Here is a 20,434-nt window from a genome sequence, read left to right as displayed (position 1 = left end):
TAACGAATTATTACCTTTTATGACACAAGTTATTAATGATTCATTAACGACAGACTCTTTTCCAGAAATATTTAAGAGTGCAAATATCTTGCCTCGATTAAAACGCTCAGTCTCTGATGTAAACGATCTGAAAAGTTATCGCCCAATAGCAAATCTTATGTTTTTTAGTAAACTGCTAGAAAGAATAGCTGTATTTCAACTTCAACAATACTTAAGTACCTTCAGTTTGTATGCAAAGTCACAATCTGGTTACCGCTCGTACCATAGCGTTGAAACGGCTCTTGTGCGAGTAACAAATGACATATTTTTATCTCTTGATAGAGGAGACGAAGTCGTTCTTGTGCTGCTGGATTTTTCCTGCGCGTTTGATACAATTAAACATGACATTTTGTTACGACGCTTAAGAATGCGCTTCAGAATTGATGGTCTAGCACATACCTGGATAGAGTCTTACTTATCCCAACGCACTCACACTGTAGTGATTGGAAACGAGCGGTCATCCAGACACATATTTCTCAAGGGGTGCTTCAAGGGTCCGTACTCGGCTCAGTTTTATTCACTCTCTATACTTCTCCTCTAGAGGATATAATTGATACACATGGGGTTCAAAAAATGTTCTATGCAGACGATACACAACTGTATATTACATCTAAGAGAAATAATGATGAAGACATTACTACAAAAATATCAAATTGTGTACGATCAGTCAAAGAGTGGTCTCAACTAAATGGTTTGAAACTCAACAATATCAAGACTGAATTTCTTCATGTTTCTTCTCGCTATAGAGTAAGTAACCCAAAACTGACACTAGATCTCGATGGCACTCTTGTTCACACAACCAAAACATGTAAAAACTTAGGGGTTACTTTTGATGATAAATTCACCTTTGAACATTTTGTTTAACAAAAATGTCGGTCAGCATCTTATGGACTGCATAAAATAGGCAAAATTCGCACCTTTTTTAATAAGACAACTACTGAGCGCCTAATTCATGCTTTTGTTATGTGCCATTTTGATTTTTGTAATAGCTTGCTTTTTGGTCTTCCGTCTCGTCAAATTCAAAGATTACAGCTCGTTCAAAATTCAGCAGCGCGACTCGTAATACGAACAAAGAAACATGAACCAATTTCCCCAGTCTTAAAAAAATTACATTGGCTACCTATCCAATCCCGCATACACTACAAAGTACTTCTATTTGCCTACCAATGTTTCCATCAGTTTGCTCCATTGTATCTCTTTGAATTGTAAACACCATATAAACCTGACAGAATGCTACGTTCAAATAAAAAGTCATTAGTACAGGTCCCACATACTGTGACAAAGTCATACGGGGAAAGCTCATTTTCACATGCAGCTGCTACTTTATGGAATAGTCTGCCAGAATATCTTAGAAATATACAACCATACGAAAAGTTTAGAAATAGCTTGAAAACACATTTATTCACCATTTTGTAAACAATTAATCTAAGAACCCAGTGCTCTCCCCTCCATCGCCACTCCCAGCGCTTAGAGACATGCAACTTTGCTTATGTATTTTGCGCTATACAAAAACGTTTCATTATTATTATTATTATGTAATATAAATCAAATCACTTCCAAAGCATCCTCCAGGCCAACAAACAGAATAACCAGACAGTCTCGTGACTTACACTTCAATATAATCAGAGCAAATAAGGATTGCTACAAATATTCCCTCTACCCTCGTACAATTGTAGAGTGGAATTCACTTTCTCCCACTACTAAAAATGCAGCTGATCTAGCTGCATTTAAGAAACAGCTGAGCAAAAACATGCTAACTAAAAGAAGTATATAGCGGCAGCGATCGCATGAATGGCCTGCACGTCTATAACCTCTTTGAGGCGTTCAAGTGCAGTATTTCCAAGACAAGACAAGTCGAATTGCACGTTATTCGTGCTCTATCAATATTCATGAGGTGTGCGATAGTCCGGGGTTAAGGCGTTAACCTTGGCTTAACAAGGTGGGATAGCACAGTAAATAGTACGGTACTATCTGGCCCTACAAAAAAGCAGGGTTAGCTGGCTTATTGTGGTGCTAAGAGATGCAGTGTGAAACAAAACAGGGCTAAGGAAAAGTGGGCCTAAGAATTAGCCAATCACAGAAGTCAAAATTGCACATTTGTCATGCTCTGTGTGGCAAAATCATCAGCTGTGTGATAGTCCGAGGTTAAAGCATTTACCCCGGCTATGCAAATAGTATGGGGTTGAGAAAGACAGTGTGAAACAAAAAAAATGATAGTACGGGGTCAAGGATAGTCTGGGGTTAAGGAAATGCAGTGTGAAAAGCATATACGAAAAGCACATCAAAGTTTGATGAAAGATAATGAAGTTACAGCAATTTGATGTTTAGGTACAATGAATCAGTGATTCGTCAACAAAAAAATGTAATTGTTGGCAAAGTACTTGTTTTTGTTTTTTTAATAGCAATTGCATCTGTTCTCTTTGTGATAATTTTAGATTCATATACAGTCTGATAACAGTGGAAGATGTTATGAGATGGTTGAACTTGATACTATTGGTGACCTCCTAAAAGATGCTTATATCAACAATGAGAGTGAGGAGCTATATATTCTGACAAAAAGAGAGGTATGTTCCATTTCAATTAAATATTGATTATCAAACTTGATTTATTTTCATATCTCAGATGCGTATCCAGCAGGATTAGACAATATTTTTTAGGGGCCGACTTTTAATGTGCTTAAACAATATGGCCCCTGAAATGGTATTACTCCCAACCCAGCTGGATCTGCTACTGTCTGGTACTGATTTATATCTAACCTGGGCTCCGTAACACAAAGGTTAGCGATTAATCGGTAAATGCGCTAAATGAAATGGCCTATCAAGATCAACGTTGCATGCGCATTTTGCTCCGTAGACTGACTAGGAACCAATCAGAATTGTTCTTTCAAATTAGCGATTAATCGCTAATCTTTGTGTTCCGGAGCCCAGGTCATTTGTTTGTCCATTTATACCCCTTTCATAAACATATCCTCCAATTAGCCGCCTAGTAGTAATGCGGATAATTCAATAAAAATTGCGTTCACAAACTCCGAAAATTATCCGCATTATTTTTACGAGCGCCCGTCCTGAAAAGGCGGATAATCGTCATGACAACTGGACACGCCCCCTCCGATGCGGTTGTGTTGGAAAAGGGTGACCTTGTGACCGCACCATGGCAATTATCCGCATTATTTGGAAATACGTTCATAAACTCAAAATCTTGTCCCGATGCTGCTATTATGCGGATAATTGCAGCATCAAAATTTACGACCAAATTATGCTGCTATTAGCCGCTTAATTGGGTTTATGAAAGGGGTATTAGTTAGAATAACTCTTAAAGTTGATAGAATCTTGCACTATTACTATGACACCAAAAGAATTGATGATGGAAGGGGACTTTAGCCACATGAAAGAGGGTAGACCTGTAGGCTTAAATAAGAAAATAGCCCACATTTTATTTTGTGCAATAATACAAACATGTCAATCATTGTTACAATTTTGTGAGTCTATGATCAGCATTTTAGATCAGGTATTTTGAGAATGAGAAACTGTATTTTACCCTAAAATAATATTTAAAAACCTCCCCAGGCCAAGACTGATCTGAATTGCACCCTTTATGCTCATTCAGCCATGTGGCTCAGCATCAAACTCATTGGGATATGAGACAACAAAAAATTGCCTGCAAATTAAAAAGAAAATGAAACCTGTAGAACAAGATAGCTTGTGCAAAAACAGAAAAATCAAAGAAACAGATCAACAAAAATTTGGGAAAAATTGAATAAATAATAAAGTTATGAGCATTTGAAGTTTAGATCATTATTGCAATGTAGATCTTCCCTTTGGCAATGCAACAAAGATGAGTGATGTCACACGTGAACAACTTTCCCATTACTTTTGTATATATTTCACTTAAACTGCCTCTTTAATCACATTTTTCCATAGATCATGCATTATTTTTATAGGGGGCATGTAATACACATTTTCAGAAAATACATTATGGATCAAGAGTTTGTATCACTGTAAGAAATAGCAAAGAGACATTTGGGGGGTATTTTGTAGTCCATCAAAGGAAAAGTTATTCACATGTGACATCACACCAACCAAAAAATTACACGGGGGCGGCGGGCGAATTCGCCCCGGAAAGTCCAAAAAGAGCCCCGGAAAAGGGCTAAAAACATTCACACGAGGGCGACTGCAAAACTCATAATCGCCCCCATCAACTAGGCTTGGGAGCCAGCGCCGGGTAATCGAGTCTACCCGATTCTCAATGCCAGAGTCGGGGAGTCGACCCTGATCTCTGGAGTACCAAGCGGCGGCGGTTCTGAGATAAAGGGACTCGAGTCTTTGCCATGCTCTCTCATTCATGGACGAAAATCGGCCCCAGCGCCGACTCCAAGCACTGAGATAAAATAAATGTAGAATTTGGAGCCGAGGAGTCATATACTTCGAGCAGACCGTTTCTCTGCTTGTGTGCTTTAGGCTCAGTGTGACTGCATGTGGTATGGGGATGCATCGTGTGTAGTGTGTATTTCTGTGTGTGTGACTGTAAAATGCCAGTAGAGACCACGTGCGCATGTGTTGAGCGACACTTGTGGTTGTATCATGAACTGGGATTTGTGTGTGGATTGTGTGAGAAGTTTGGTGAAGGTGTAAGATTTTGGGCGACTTGATAGATGATTGCTCCCCCCCCCCTCCCATTTATCTAGCCCCATGTCGAGCTGCAGCCACCCATCTTGATCCTTCCCCCCAAAGCTTGTCTCTCCTCATTCCTTCTTTTCTTCCAAACTTTATTTCCCTATTATTCTTGTTAATTTCTCCTTTTACAAGTTGTAATTCACTACGAACTTCATTATAATTTTAATGAAGTGTTTATCACCTCTTGTTTGTTTTTAAATATTTTTATATCTCTGTTCAAAACAAGAGTCTAGTCTATCCCTTTAAAAAAAAAATCACGCTTTGATTTTTTTTCTTTCATTCTAGTCTTAAATGGGAGTCTTGCCTTATTGGAATATTGGCAAGAAGTTAATAAAAAAAATGATGTTATTGTTCTGTCAGTAATAAAAGTAGAGATTCAACTATGGATATTTTTCAGTCATATTTCATTTAATCTTCGTTATTTCAATCCAAACATTCATTTTTTTTTCAATGATGTATTTCACCTTTGGCCAGTTCGCCATTTTCTTAAGTGACTGAAAACGTAGACTAGCCCCTTAATTCAGGGACATCAACCCTCGGCAATTTGTTTACATAACTTTCTTTGTCTCCGTCATGTATTGCACAATCTTGAGAAGCACATGTTTGGAAATCTGATATTCTTGTGGTGGTGGTGGGGGGGGGTACGAGATTGCCGCCCTTTTCATTCTGTTTTGGTTTGGCTGCCACATGGCCTCTCTCACTGTGTGGAGAAATTAGGTCAGGTAAAATTTGCAAAGACGTGGATATAAGTTCATTTCAATTAGAGGCTGTGCAAGGCTAGCTATAGGCATTCATGATGGATGATGGAAATTGCCAGTTTTGGTTCTGGTAGGCCTTTTTGTCATGAATCTGTGTAACTCATACGAACGCTTAACAATTCAATGACCTTTATGACTTATATCATTATTTTGTATGAATAATTTTAAGTCTTTTTTAAAAAGTGTCATTTAAATAACTTTCAGTCAAATATGTACGAAGGATATTTGTTCAACTTCATAACATTTGCAGGTACCTATATTGTATGATAAAATAAATTACCTCAGAATTGTACAAATTCAGAACTTTCTTTTTCTTTTACATTGTCTTTAGACACGAATACAGATCTTTCTAGATTAATTTGACAAATGGGCTATAACACTAAATAGTAAACACGCAAAGCTCACGTCAACCAAGTATCAAACATTCAAACTTGGATTAATTCATGGAGGTTCTACCTCCATGATTTAATCTGAATAGGTCTGTATAAGGTCCATGAATCAACTCAGATATCGTTCAAGCATCAAAATCCATCTATCATCACAACACTAAAATCATAAACAATCACTTCGAAGAAACAATGCGAAGGTCAAACCAGGGAAGTGTTATACTTCCCTGGTATATGCTAGCTACCGTGTATATATATACACACACACACACACACAAACGCAAAAAAGCCGCGAAATAGCTCCAGAAATTGTAGCCCTGGAAAGTAGAAATTGTAGCCCTGGAAAGTGGAAAAAGAGCCCTGGAAAATGAAAAAGTAGCCCTGGAAAATTTTTAAGTTTCTCCAAAAAGAGCCCTGGAAAGAAAAAAAGTAATTTTTTGGTTGCATCACACATCCGTGTCGCATTGCCAATAGGAGGATCTCCATAGCATTAGCGATCGCAATATTCAAACGCTCATAATTTTATCATTATTTGTCTGATTTTTCTTAAACTTTCTTTGATCTTATTTGATTTTTATGTTTCCACACAAGCCCACTAGTTCCAAAGATTTAATACCCCTTAAAAAAAACTTGTGGCACAGTGTATTCTTAAACATTGTACAGACAAACTCATGACTTCATCATTGTGAATCTGTCATTGCAACTTAAAACAATTCTATAGACTTAAAAAGTACTGTATATATTGCATGTTTCTTGAAAGTGGAGAGATTTGTCTTATCATATTAATGTATCAATGTTGCAGTGAATGAGTTGCTGAGTTGTCCCACCATATCTAAAGGAGGTATTTGTTGTAGATGAGTGTTCCAGAGATACTGTCCGAAGATATGTTCCAAAGTTCTATAGATGTAGATGTATTCATAAGTGACAGCTGCTGTCATAAAGACATTTGCAGATGCACCTTAATGGAAATGAAATTAATATTAGATTGACTAGAAACAAATGATTTTAAAGTCTGCAATGACACTGAGCCAATCAAATTGATTTTCCATGATGAGATTCTGTATGCGATACAAATATGTGAAATGTGTCTCAATGGTGTTCACCATAGTTTCTAACCCAACATTTTTAAACAGTTAAGAGAATTGAAACCCACAAAATATGCAAACAGTTCTGAATAGAAACTTTTTCTGAAAATTTTCTCCTCTATGGTATATATGTGTTTGCCATTTACCTTCAATATTTTTTTAAAGATAAATGTACTTATCTGGGGATATGGTAAATTATACCATGATAGATTGCATAACAGTCAATCCAAATTTGTTTAAATTTAAACATCCTGGATAATGTCACATAAAAGCTGTTCATAAGTGTATGATTTCAATCATGACTCGAACATGTTCAGGGTGCTAAGATTGTTTTCCAATCAGCTAAAGTTGCAATCCAATCTTTGTAGATTAAAATTTGTATTGTTAGCAAGCATTTGAACGTAAATACTGTTATTTGACAACATTTGGTTAGTTGTAGGAAATTCAATGTTCCCAATATTCAAAAACAGGGAAGCATACAGTGGTATGTAACTTTAATGAGGTTTTTTAAATGTCCCTTGGAGATCCTATTTCCCAAGGAATAAAATCAAATCACAATGTCTCTTTTTTTCCCCCCTTATTTTCCTCTGACAGAAATATAAACAGCAAATAATTAATTTCTGAATGAAAATAATATTTTCCATGTACTTTGGAAAATTGCATTGTTGAACCCCTAATACAGTTCTTATGATTTTTTTGTAAACTAAATACAATTTTAAGTAATTTGTTTAATCCTTAGATGAATGCCATGATTAGATACCATCAACGGAAAATGTGTATTACCATTAAGCTGATGGTGTCAGTATACAGCTGATACAAAATAAGATTCTTTTCCCTAGTTAGATGGCTGATTTTTCATATTTCTTTTCTGGTCAAAGGTTATGAAACTAGCTGTTGTCAACTGCAGCCAGTATGAGACCTGTGGTGAATGCCTTGGCCCATCCAATGATGAAGGAGATCCTTTCTGTGGATGGTGCATCTTTGAGACAAAGTAAGCATCCTTAAGTATCAACCTTTTAAAATAAAACCACTCTGTTAATAAGAAAAAGTTATGCTGAAACCTGTCATACTGTATAACTTTGCTATTACTTTAAAAAGGCACCAGATGTTATTTAAAAAGTACTGTTTGAAGAAAAGAAATAATTCTCTCCAGCGCCATTTTGTACCAGTTTTATGCGGCAAGTATTTACACTGAAATTAATGGGAATAATTTTTGTGAAAGTATGAAAATAGACACTGCAGAAAATATTCACTGAGGTCCATTGCATATGCAGCTTTCAAAAAGTCATTATTTTGTGTTAACTAAAATCACCAAAGCTTTTTAAAATGATACAATGAAGTCTGCTCATCAGAGCATGAATTTTCACTGCACAAAATTGGAATCAAATAATGCAGGAATTAATTGTATTATGATTGATTGTGTATACATATAGAAAAGTAATCAATTATTTTGTAAATGTAATATTTTTCTGACTCACATTGTAAAGTACTTAATGTGTGCAGTGCTCTTAGCTAATGTAGGCCTACTAGGAGTGCAGCCTCTGGTTCTCACTGTTGCATATAATGAGCATCATGAATTGTCAGAGCAACAGCCTCCTGTTTTATCTCTTAAAAACATCCTGGAAAAAGAATTCATAAAGTATCATTTTTTTGTCTCGACTGCATCGCAGAGCGAGTATCATTTATGGTCAATGAACTTAGATTATGTTGGGGGAATCAATATGAAATCTTAACCAAGGTTATTTTTTTTGAAATGTCAGAACTTTGAAAGTAAATGGATCTAGTTCATGAAACCACTTTTCTGACGTCAGCAGTGACGGCAGCGTCGTCATCATTGAAATCTTAACCAAACATTAAGTTTTTGAAATGCCATCATAACCTAGAAAGTATATGGACCTAGTTCATGAAACTTTAGTTCATTAAACTTGGACATAAGGGTAATCAAGTATTATTGAAGACCCTGCTTGAGTGTCAGGTCACATGACCAAGGTTAAATATAATTTATGGTCAATGAACTTAGATTATGTTGGGAATCAATATGAATTCTTAACCAAGGTTAATTTTTTTGAAATGTCAGAACTTTGAAAGTAAATGGATCTAGTTCATGAAACTTGGACATAGGAGTAATCAAGTATTAGTGAACATCCTGCATGAGTTTCAGGTCACATGACCAAGATCAAAGGTCATTTAAGGTCTATGAACTTTGGCCATATAAATTGCCATCATAATTTTGAAAGTTTAAGGATAATTTATGAAATGTGGACATAGGGATAATCAAGTATCACTGATCATCTTGCACAAATCTTAGGTCACATGATCAAGGTCAAATTATTCTATAGTCTTTTTCAAAGTCAATCAGCATTGCTGCTATATTGAATCACGTAATGCAAGTGAGACTGCCAGAGGCGCTCCACTTGTTTAAAAACCAAATTAACAAGTACATGATCAAGGAAGATTGATGTGGTGTCATACCAAGGAGTTTACAGTGTGTAATTTATCTTTCTCACAGGGTTTCACTTGAGTGCTGAGTGCTTCATTTTAATTATATCATATGATATTATATTTTGAATATCCTTGTTATGCTTCAATGGAATCTTAATTCGAATGAGAGTGTTTGGCCTGATTATTGTGAAATTGAATGAGAAAAAAAATTGTACAGTTCAAAGTATGTTCTGGAGGTCTTCTAGTCATGATTTTTAGCATGATGGAGCAAAACACTCATGGTTTGTCATCCAATTTGGGCTTGCTGTGACCTGAGTTCAAAGTACTTTTTTCTGCTAGATTGTTTTGTGAGCTTTGTGATGATTCCTGATATATAAGCTAAGCACATTTCATCCCTCCCCAATAATAGTAATGAATATAATAGAAATAGATATTAAAAAAATACGAAAAGCTTTACATTCATATAAGGTTGAAGGGATTTAAAGTTGAAGTGAATTGCCTGTTGTGAATAGGCCAAATGCTATTGGGTCATTCCATCTGGATTCACCCAGTGGTTGCACCCGACCCTCTCAGTTTTTGTTGTAAATTGGTACACATAAAATTCCCCATGGCCCAAGCGCAAAACAAAAAAATTAGTCCAATCGGTCCGTAGGTTCTCTCGCTACGGCCCGCCCTTTTCGCCTCGTTTTGACAAAAATGGGCGTGACCTTCAACTTTCAATGGCCATTGCGTCATAACGTGTCGACCAATTTTCACGAAACTGGTACCATTCAAAAGGAAATTAAGAGAGGAATCCAAAACATGCATCAAATAATGTATTGGAGCGATTTATAAGGTCATCGTCATCATCCGTTAAAGTACAGTTCACCAGGTTGGTGTATCATCGTACTTGTAGAATTATGCAAAAAAAAAAAAAAAAAAAAAAAAAGAATCAGCGCAGTCTTAGCGCAATTGGATTTTCTGCACCTCAGCCTTGAAGCTGGCTACTGAAGTGCAGTTAACTGTAATGGCTGGGAGAATATTCCACAGTCTAATGGCATCAGGAATAAAAGTTTTCTGATAAGTAACAGTGCGAGCATGTGGGACGTGTAACCTCATCTGATGACCACGAAGCGAAGTGGAAGTAGCAGCCTGGTTGAAGTACTGTACCTTTGGTACATCAACAATTGTGTTTACCAAGCGATAAACCATCACCACCTTGAACTGGGCTCTTCTCTCTTCAAGGGTGGGCCACTGTAGCTGTCGTAGCATATCGGTGACACTACTAGTGCGACGATGGTCTCCCATGGTGAATCTAGCATATCGTCGCTGCACCATCTCCAGCTTCCGGGTGTTGTCCTTGGTGAAGGGGTCCCACACTTCACATCCATATTCCAGGACAGGTCTGAGGAGAGATTTGTAACATAGAACCTTGACGCTTCTTGGGCATGAGTGCAGGTTACGTTGCAAGAAGGCACGTGTAGAGTTGGCCTTCTTGGTGACCATGCTAATATGGTGGTTCCACTTCATGTTCTGATGAATATGAACACCAAGGTATTTTGCAGAGCTGACCTTTTGTAAAGGTTGATCATGAATGGAGTATGTCATGTTTAGTGGATTCCGCTTGTTGGTTACTGAGATAGTTTGACACTTCTGAGGATTGAAATTCACAAGCCATTCTGACTCCCACTTCTGCAAGGAGTCAAGACCCTCTTGAAGTTTGTTGGCATCATCCTGAGATTGGATCTTGCGGTAGAGTAGGCAGTCATCGGCAAACAGTTTGGTTGTTGTCTGAGATGAAATGCAATCAGGCAGATCATTGATGTAGAGTAGAAACAGGAGAGGGCCGAGGACACTGCCTTGCGGCACGCCTGACGAGACTGGGATAGTATTTGAGGTACATCCATTGACGACTACTCTTTGAGTTCTGTTGTGGAGGAAGTCTTGAATGACCTTTGACCTTGAGTTTGACCTTTGACCATGACCATGACCTTTGACCATGGTCATGACCTTTGACCATGACCTTTGACCTTGAGTTTGACCCCCGGACAAATAATTTTTTAACTTGATTTTCGTGTATGTTAATTATTAGTATGATATTGACAAAATATGTTAAAACCAATGATGATATTTTATTTCTTCACCTTTTATAACTCTTCCAAAGATGCTAATTATCTGATCTGAAATTTCACTCTAGTCCCACATACTGATATTCATGTTAGTAAAGTGTTTAATAGTCCCATGATATATGATTTCTTCCAATCTTAAGTTACAGTATGCAAACAGGTGAAAAGAAATTTAGCTTATCAGTTAACAAATGAAACATTAAACATTTATGCTTATGAATACATGTAGGTACCTGTTTAGGCATTTTGACATTGGACAATATATAATTACTCAAAAACTGCTGGGAACTGCAATATCCTGTTTTCTAGTCAGCTGTATTCTCCCATTGAAGTGAAAACACCCTTGAGATCCTTGAAGCATCGATCAGCATTGGATACATTCTTTATAATGATGATGTTAGAGATGGATGATCAATTGGACAGATCTAGCTACCCAGCAGGTATCCTTTTCACTGCCTCCCTATTGAAAAAATAGATAGTATCTACATTTTGCACAAGTTGAGATATTAAGCATTTTGTGTTTTTCCAAAGCTGCTCAAAACTATTTTATTTCTTAGTATTCTTTTATCATCAAATTGTTGAGTATATATGTGCCTATTTAAGGCTTCCAAAACAAATATTTTGTTTCTTTTTTTTTATAGATATTGAAGAAATGTACCCTAGATAGGCCTACTCTTGGAAAGTCAAAGCGAATGCTCAGTTTCTCCATGGAAAAACACAGTACATGTATCTACAGATGGACCAGAATTCCATTCAGTTTTATTATCACTTGCTTCATTACCATGAAATAATGTGCAATTGTGTTTTTCAAGGGGAAAATAATACCTTACACAGAGGTTGCCCTGATAAAAATGAGTTTAATTAACATGTTCTTCATCTGTGGGTACTGCGTTTTTCCATTGGAAACTGAGTATTTGCTTAAAGTTGAATTAAGAAGACGATTCCAAATATTGAGATATTTACATTAATAGCAACCTTACAACCCCCCAAACACTAATAGGTGATTCGACCCCCCATTTTCTTTTTTCAAAATAGTGAATTTGAACGATTTATCCCTACCCATTTTCCCTGAGTTCGCTCCTGCAATGCCTACCGAGACGGGTGTTCTTTGAGTGTGACGTCACCGGGGGGTATTCGGTCCCGGTTTAGTAAACAAGGCAGTGCCGTTTTGTGTACTACTATGGAATAACTGCAGTTGAAGTTGTATCTGCGAGCCATAGAACTTGCAAAGAGGAAATGATTAAAATATTTGTGGCCGTACTATTATTCCAAATATGTGAATTCCCTCAGAATGATACCATAGACCCTAAAGGAATAATTTCAAGGTGAATAATATGAAATTTGATCGAGATCTTCTCACCAGTCGATAACGTAGCAGACGTGTTATTATGACATATTTATCCGCGTGTGACGCGGCTCTTGCAAAAAAACACAGTTGGTTGCGGAATTGCTTTGTGCCGACCGGCCGCCCGCTCCGGCGCAGCTAGCTGTCGAGCTACCGTACCGTTCTTGTTGTCTTCAACCATAGAGATGTATACTAATTACTATATATCTTTCTGTCTTCAACTCACTTCCGAATTGCGTTTGTATGTGTGACGGTGACCCCTAGCGTAATTAAATATAGAAAACAACTCAGAAGGCCGAGAAAGAATACTATACGTTTGGTTCAAGATTGTTCTGTGGAATGAGCTATGAGTGGAAATGATCCAGAGGATATAAAAGTGGAGTCAAAGACAAAAGAAAAGAAGAAAAAACGCCAGGGGATCGCTGCACGGCCATGAACTAAGTCGACATACCAGACCATAACAGTACACTCAATGCCTGGGTGTTGTGTGTACTAGTATTATGCGTTCAGCGCGCGCTGAGCTAGCCGCCGGAATTACTTTCCAGCTACTCACTTGATTGAACATCGTGATAAAATAAATGAGAAATAGTGAAAATATCATTCAATAACTCACTGTTTGCTATCTTACATCATGATTGAAGAGTTCATGGTGGTTATTCATACTGTTTTTTATACAGGGAAAGTAAAGATTTGTACATATCAGTCCTATTTGTTTGATTTGAGTTGCTTTGAAAAAAAATTGTAAAATATCTTTCTCTCTCTGCATAGCATTTCTGTATGACATTCAGGCACCTCTTATACTAAATTCCCCCCGGTGACGTCACACTCCGAGTGACTTTTCTGTACACTCGTCTCTCGGGCTCTGACAGGTGGCTAATTTCATAGACTTTCAAAGCAAAATATCGAGAAGGCAGAGGATTATTGTGACATGCTATGTGTTTGAACAACTTATATATACTATATATTGTATGTAGAACCTATATTTATGGAAACTCACCCCCTTCTTAATTCAACTTTAATAAAATCTACATTTACTCCAATATCTAAAAACATAACAAAATTTGTATGGGGGGTTGGCCTGAAATAGGCATTCTACAATTTGATGACAAAGGAATACTTGAGAAATAAAATAGTATGGAGCGACTTATAAAAAAAGTTCATGCTAAATATCTTATCTTGTGCAAAATGTAGATACTGCCTTTTGCCGATTACTCAAAAGTTGCTTTTCAGAAAGGAATTAGGAAAACTGGATGTGTCATGTGAAAAAAAAGTGGCTTAAAAGGGCCGTCTGCACCATCCCGAAGTTTCAAATTAGCGCGCTATTTCTGATCCGGCAAATTATCCCGATCTGAAAAATCTCGAGATAGTTGGCGGTGCAGACGCAATTATCGCGCTAGTTCGTAGGATTAATCTCGAGATTGCAATCCCAAGTCAACTCGGGTTTATTTGCAAAATAGCGCGCTATTTTACGAATTATCCCGCTAATTCGTCGGTGCAGACGCACTCGAGATTGGACTCGGGGTAATTTATTCATGACGTCAGTCCATAATGCAATTCGCGTTCCACTTCCTTCTTGGTCAAAACATAAACACGTGCGAAAGTCAACTTTATACATGCGAATAGCGTTCATAAGCAACGATGGTGTCCCCACCAGTGAATGGATTTTGGGAGAGACCCCGGGAGAGACCAGACCGAAGGGGGAGGCGCTCATCACATCGACGATGGTCATATTCAATAGCAACACTGACAGCAGTGTTGTCTTATTCCTTCGCAAAATGTGAGCAAATAGCATTTCTTTCCTCCTTCTCCCTCTCTCTCTCTCTCTCTCTGTCGTTGCCTCCTACTCCGCCATCATATTTCACGAAGAATACATCACTTCTTCACTCGCTGAGCTGAAAGGATTGTTGCATAACACCGGTTGAATTCGGCGAAAGTACTAGTGAAAGGAGTTCATTGCTTGCATATATATCGCGGGAAGTTATTCAAAAGCGCGGGTCGTTGAAACTCCAAGATCCGAAAGTGCGCATGCCTGGAATATCGGGCTTGTTGCCTCGCTCGAGCAGATATAGCTCCTCGTGGGATGGTGCAGACGGGGTTTCTTGAATCTCGAGATTAATCGCGAAGAGGGCTGATCGGGCTAAAATCTCGAGATTGAGCAAACTCGGGATGGTGCAGCACCGCCTACTGACTACATTTCTGGAGAAAAAAAAATGAAAAAAAGAAGTCAGAGACTGCGTTTTTCCATAGGGGTGCAGTGTAAAGATGGATAAATGTACCTGCTGGATAGATAAACAATATTATCTCTCTTAACATCATCATCATCAAGAATGTACGATGCTTAAGGGATCTGAAGGATGTATCCACTTTGGGGGAGTACAGCTTACTAGAAAGTAGACAGCTGGCAACCGTCTGTTTCGAGGAGATTTGTAACATTTTTATTTTTTTCTCGTACACAGACGGCTCGCTATCGTGCAGCCACCATTAGGGGGTTGACAATGCAAAATCTCCCCGACGGGGCTCATCGATTTTTGTCTTTAGTTTCATAGTCTATATAAAAAGAACTGTACCAAAATAAAGATTAACATTCCGTTTTGGCCTGCAATGCACCAAAACGGGGAAAATAAACTTAAAAGGGAAAAAACTGTGACTTTCTTCGGCTGTCGCGCAACTTCACTTCCCTGTTTTATCCGAACTTAATAATACATAAACATATGGCCATTGAGTCCCTGTACAGATCGAGCTACAACTTCAGTCTCTGTATTTGGTAAGTGGAGCCAATGGAGTTCAGCGGAACAACCAACATAACAGAGACCGAAGCTTTTGGTCTAACTAGAAAGCAGATATTGCAGTTCCCAGCAGTTTTCTAATAATGAGTTATTATATATTGCCCAACATCAAAATGCCTAAACAGATAGCTATTCATAAGCATAAATGTTTAATGCTTCATTTGTTAACTGATAAGCTAAATTTCTTTTCACCTTTTTGCATACTGTAACTTAAGATTGGAAGAAATCATATATCATGGGACTGGTAAACACTTTACTAACATGAATATCGGTATGTGGGACTAGAGTGAAATTTCAGATCAGATAATTAGCATCTTTGGAAGAGTTATAAAAGGTGAAGAAATAAAATATCATCATTGGTTTTAACATATTTTGTCAATATCATACTAATAATTAACATACACGAGAATCAAGTTAAAAAAGCAATTGTCCGTGGGTCAAACTCAAGGTCAAACTAAAGGTCAAAGTTCATGCATGACCTTATAAATCGCTCCAATACATTATTTCATTACGTCAAACCCCGTTTGGAGAAAGACCGCAGTTCAGATTGGAAACTGCAGTGTTATATCCCATTTTTCATTTGGATTTCCCAAACTATCATTTCCAAGCCCTTATCAACCGCGCTTGGCCAGGTAATCCAGGGGTAATCCCAGCTGTCTCAATTTCACCTCCACAGGCCAGTATATGAGAGTTGAGCAAAGGACCAAAAGATAAACAACAGCTGTGATATTATGTAAGACTTCTCTGCCTGTAGTAGGACCTTCGGAATGAAATTATTGTATTCGATATTTAATCACGTTTTCAAAGGCATATTGTATTCAGTAATCCAATGTTAGTCCATTTTCAATTTCGAACGAAGAAAATCGACCTCGAAATAAGGAAAGTAAGCGAATAAAAATGATGGCATGTATTGCAGAAACCGAGCTCAGCGCTGCGCATGCATCCCATCGTGTGTGGCCCCCTGCTGTGACTGTATATGCCGGGCTGTTGTGTTATCTTCGGACCGACATCAAGAAACAGGTGTTTTGATACTTAAATTGCTTGCTTGGGGCAGTTAGGGTTTGTCGTACTTGGAGAAGAGAATTGATGAGAAGGGAAACAGGGGTATAGTGTTCTCAAATGGAAGTTTTTCGTCATGGATGCATGTTTTGGATTCCTCTCTTAATTTCCTTTTGAATGTACCAGTTTCGTGAAAATTGGTCAACACGTTACGACGCAATTGCCATTGAAAGTTGAAGGTCACGCCCATTTTCATCAAAACAAGGAGAAAAGGGCGGGCCGTAGCGCGAGAACCGACGGACTGATTGGACTAATTTTTTTTGTTTTGTGCTTGGGCCATGGGGAATTTTATGTGTACCAAATTACAACAAATTCTGCAAAATTGCACATTCATTGGGTGAATTGGCATGGTATGACCCATTAACAAATAGATTGATAATCAAAGTATCGAAAGAAAAAGGACCTGAGTTGGGATAAACAGCAGAGATGAAGGACAAAAATAAAAAAGTGTTACTTGGAAACACACATAAAATAGAAAAGGATAGAAGAGATAGATTTGTTCCTTGATGCTTTTAATAGCATGACGAAAAACCTCCATTTGAGAACACTATACCCCAGTTTTTCTCAATGAATTCTCTTCTCCAAGTACGACAAACCCTACTGCCCCAGGCATGCAATGTAAGTATCAAAACACCTGTTTCTTGACCTCGGTCCGAAGATAACACAACAGCCCGAGCGCGGTCCGGGAAAACATGCCGCCATTTTTTATTCACTTACTTTCCTTATTTCGATGTTTATTTTCTTCGTTCGAAATTGAAAATGGGCTAGCATTGAATTTCTGAATACAATATGCCTTTGAAAACGTGATTAAATATCGAATACAATAATTTCATTCCGAAGTTCCTTCTACAGGCAGAGAAGTCTTACGTAATAGCACAGCTGTTGTTTATCATTTCGTCCTTGGCTCAACGCTCATAATCTGGCCTGTGGGGATTACCTGGCCAAGCGGGGTTGATCAGGCGGGTGTTTCATAAAGATGTTCGTAAGTTAAGAGCGACTGGTGATCCTGTCTTGCGGTAAATGGTACAAACCATTGGCGATGATCACCAGTCGTTGTTAAAGTCGCTCTTAACTTACGAAGAGCTTTATGAAACGACCCCCAGGGCTTGGAAATGATTTTGTAGATTTCAAATACAAATTGGGGTCTAATACCGCAGTTTGCAATCTGAACTGCGGTATTTCTGCAAATGGGGGTTTGACGTAATGAGTGGCTCAGCTACAGCTGGGGTAATAATATGATATCAAGTGCAGTATATGCACATAGTAACTGTGCTACATGAATAATAATAATGATGATAACGGTCTTTTGACCTAGGGTAGCCACTTCAGTTCTGAAAACTTTTCTTTCAGCGGGCCCTGCTCTTATTATTACCCCAGGTTTAGTTCCGCTTCAAGCATTCAAGGAATTTTTTCATTCCGGGTACCCATTCACCTCACCTGGGTTGAGTGCTGTGTAGCACAATGTGGATAAATTTCTTGTTGAAGGAAAAACACCATGGCTAGGAATTGTACCTGCATCTCTCAGATTGAAAGATGAGAGTCATCGCTTGACCACAACGCCCTCAATGGACATACAATTATTATTTTCATAAGAGCATAGAAGACTAATTCACTTTTTTTATTGAGATTTAGCAATTCTATCAATTTCTGAAATACTAAACCAAAGAATCCATAAAGCCTCTTTACAGTCATGCTTATGGACCAAAATAGTGTTAATGAAGCATTCTCTAATTTACTTTTCTTGGTGAATTGGTGAGCTGTCTTATAGGTTTTTTTTTGGAAAATATACAATAGATTCTCAGAATAGTGAAATCAAATTGTGGAGATGAGATTTGATTAAATAAAATATATATAGACAACCGCGTAGCCAGGATTTCATTTTGGAGGGGGCGGTAAATGCACGCAAAGTGTGCCAACACTTACAGAGCGCGCGAAGCGCGCTCCCTAGGGGGTGGGTGCAGGGAGGGGGAGTTTCCCCCTCCCTCGCGAAGCGCGGAGCTTTTGGTGTTTCATAAATTAAAATGAAAAGGAGCCGTCTCTCTTGTCTCTAGTACCTATATCAGCTCCAATTCAGTTGACTATATTGTGATTTTGAACCTTGTTTTCATGAACCTTGCTTTCAAAAGTGATTGTATACGCACAAAAAAGGTAATGGAGGAAATTAAAATAATAATAACCCCGCGCAAAGCGCGGAAGCTAAAGCGTTTTATCAATTTTTTGCCATGAAAAGGGTCCCGAGAAACGAGTATTCTCAAAAATATATTGAATACTTCCCTTGGAAAGATCAGATTTGATTACAAACAATTTAGTGACAGTGCATATCTTTAACTCGCAAAACAGAGGAGAAGAAGTGTATATACCAGGTGGAAGATATTCCTCCCCGCGCAGAGCAATGAAACTCTGAAATTTCAAAGGGCGGACGTTTCATCAAATGCAGATAGGCCTATCTCTAATACCCCATCGGCTCTAATTCAATTGATTTTCTAAGATTATTGAACTTCATTACAAAGAAAATAATGCTCAAAAAGTTGAAACTTCTGTGATTTATTGAAATTATATAAAAAAGGATGCATAATTTCTTTGACTAATCCTGAAGTGCTTCATTGTGAAATATAAAGAAACTTAGGTGTCATTCAAAATTTCAAACTGAGGGCGCAAAACATGACAGGAGATGAATGTGCAGGGAAATAACATGAAGTTTAATAGAATTTGATAAAAAAATATTGTACTTTTTTATTTAGTATATACGACACGAATTTTATACCTTCCTCTTTTTAAATCAGGAAACTGTTTGCCCCAAAATTATGGTTGTTTAGTAATGAGCTGAAAAGCGGGAGAAGTTGACTTTATGGAGGTGACGGCAGAAATTGATATAAAGATTTTACCCGCCCGGAACCGACCCGGCCAGAAGTTGCGCGATCAATCAAAAAAAGATAACTTCATATATTTCGGTATAACTTTACTCTAATTCCATGCCCTAATGTATACATTTGAACTTTAACTGGCAAGAAACACATATCATGCATATAGCTGAGGTGGAAAAACAGGGTTAGAGAAAGGGTGGGGGAAACAAAGGAGAACTTCAATATTGTCATTTAACCGCGCGCAGCGCGGAAGCAAAATTCATATTTAGAGCAAGAGTGAAGGAGTTTAATTCTCTTTTGAGAAAAAAATATATAAAAAGAAAAAAAAAACACAAAGCTACCTTTCTTCCCTTTCCTCCCTTCCCTTTTCCTTTTCTCCTCTCTTTTTTCCCTTCTTTTTTTTTCTTTTTGGGGACGTTTTTTGGGGGGCGACCGCCCCCCTGGCTACGCGCCTGTATATAGATGCATTTTATGAGTAAAAGTTGAGTGTTGAAAGCTGATGTTGGTGTAAATGGAAATACTTGCACCAGCCAAAATGGCAAACTTGAAATGAGGATGATGAACGTTAATTCAGCTACACTTGATTGATGGTTGTTCTTGTAAGCATATAGGCTATTCGGATTTGAAGCTTGGACACCGTTCTCACTACCTTCCTAAAACTAGTTTACTGCAAACTAACGTGTAGTGAGAACGGTCAAAGCGATCTTCCAAACCAGTTCAGAAAACCACCTCGCAATGTAGTTTTCAAGATCGCTTTTCCTTGTTAAATTGGTTTTAGCATATTAAAGTGAGGACACAACCGTTCTTCGGGAAGCAATCTTCGCACATTTTGAGCGCGCTACTCCACACAACAGGTGTAGAATGCCTACGCTGCGGTTTCGAATTTTGTCCG

At 37.9% G+C, this 20,434-nt stretch overlaps 1 protein-coding gene across 1 annotated transcript in view; it reads left to right on the top strand.

The window, feature by feature from the left end:
* The window catches only part of LOC129257559 (plexin-B1-like), an 88,065-nt gene that overhangs the window by 4,434 nt on the left and 63,197 nt on the right, over positions 1 to 20,434 (top strand). Inside the window, exons 3-4 of the mRNA XM_064095935.1 lie at positions 2,475 to 2,603; positions 7,820 to 7,932. Coding sequence (XP_063952005.1) covers positions 2,475 to 2,603; positions 7,820 to 7,932 — 242 coding nt within the window. The remainder of the gene's footprint in view (positions 1 to 2,474; positions 2,604 to 7,819; positions 7,933 to 20,434) is intronic.

The sequence above is a fragment of the Lytechinus pictus genome, chromosome 3 (genome assembly GCF_037042905.1).
Source record: "Lytechinus pictus isolate F3 Inbred chromosome 3, Lp3.0, whole genome shotgun sequence".
In the NCBI taxonomy this organism is placed as follows: Eukaryota; Metazoa; Echinodermata; class Echinoidea; order Temnopleuroida; family Toxopneustidae; genus Lytechinus; species Lytechinus pictus.
This window is presented reverse-complemented; position numbering and strand designations above follow the sequence as displayed.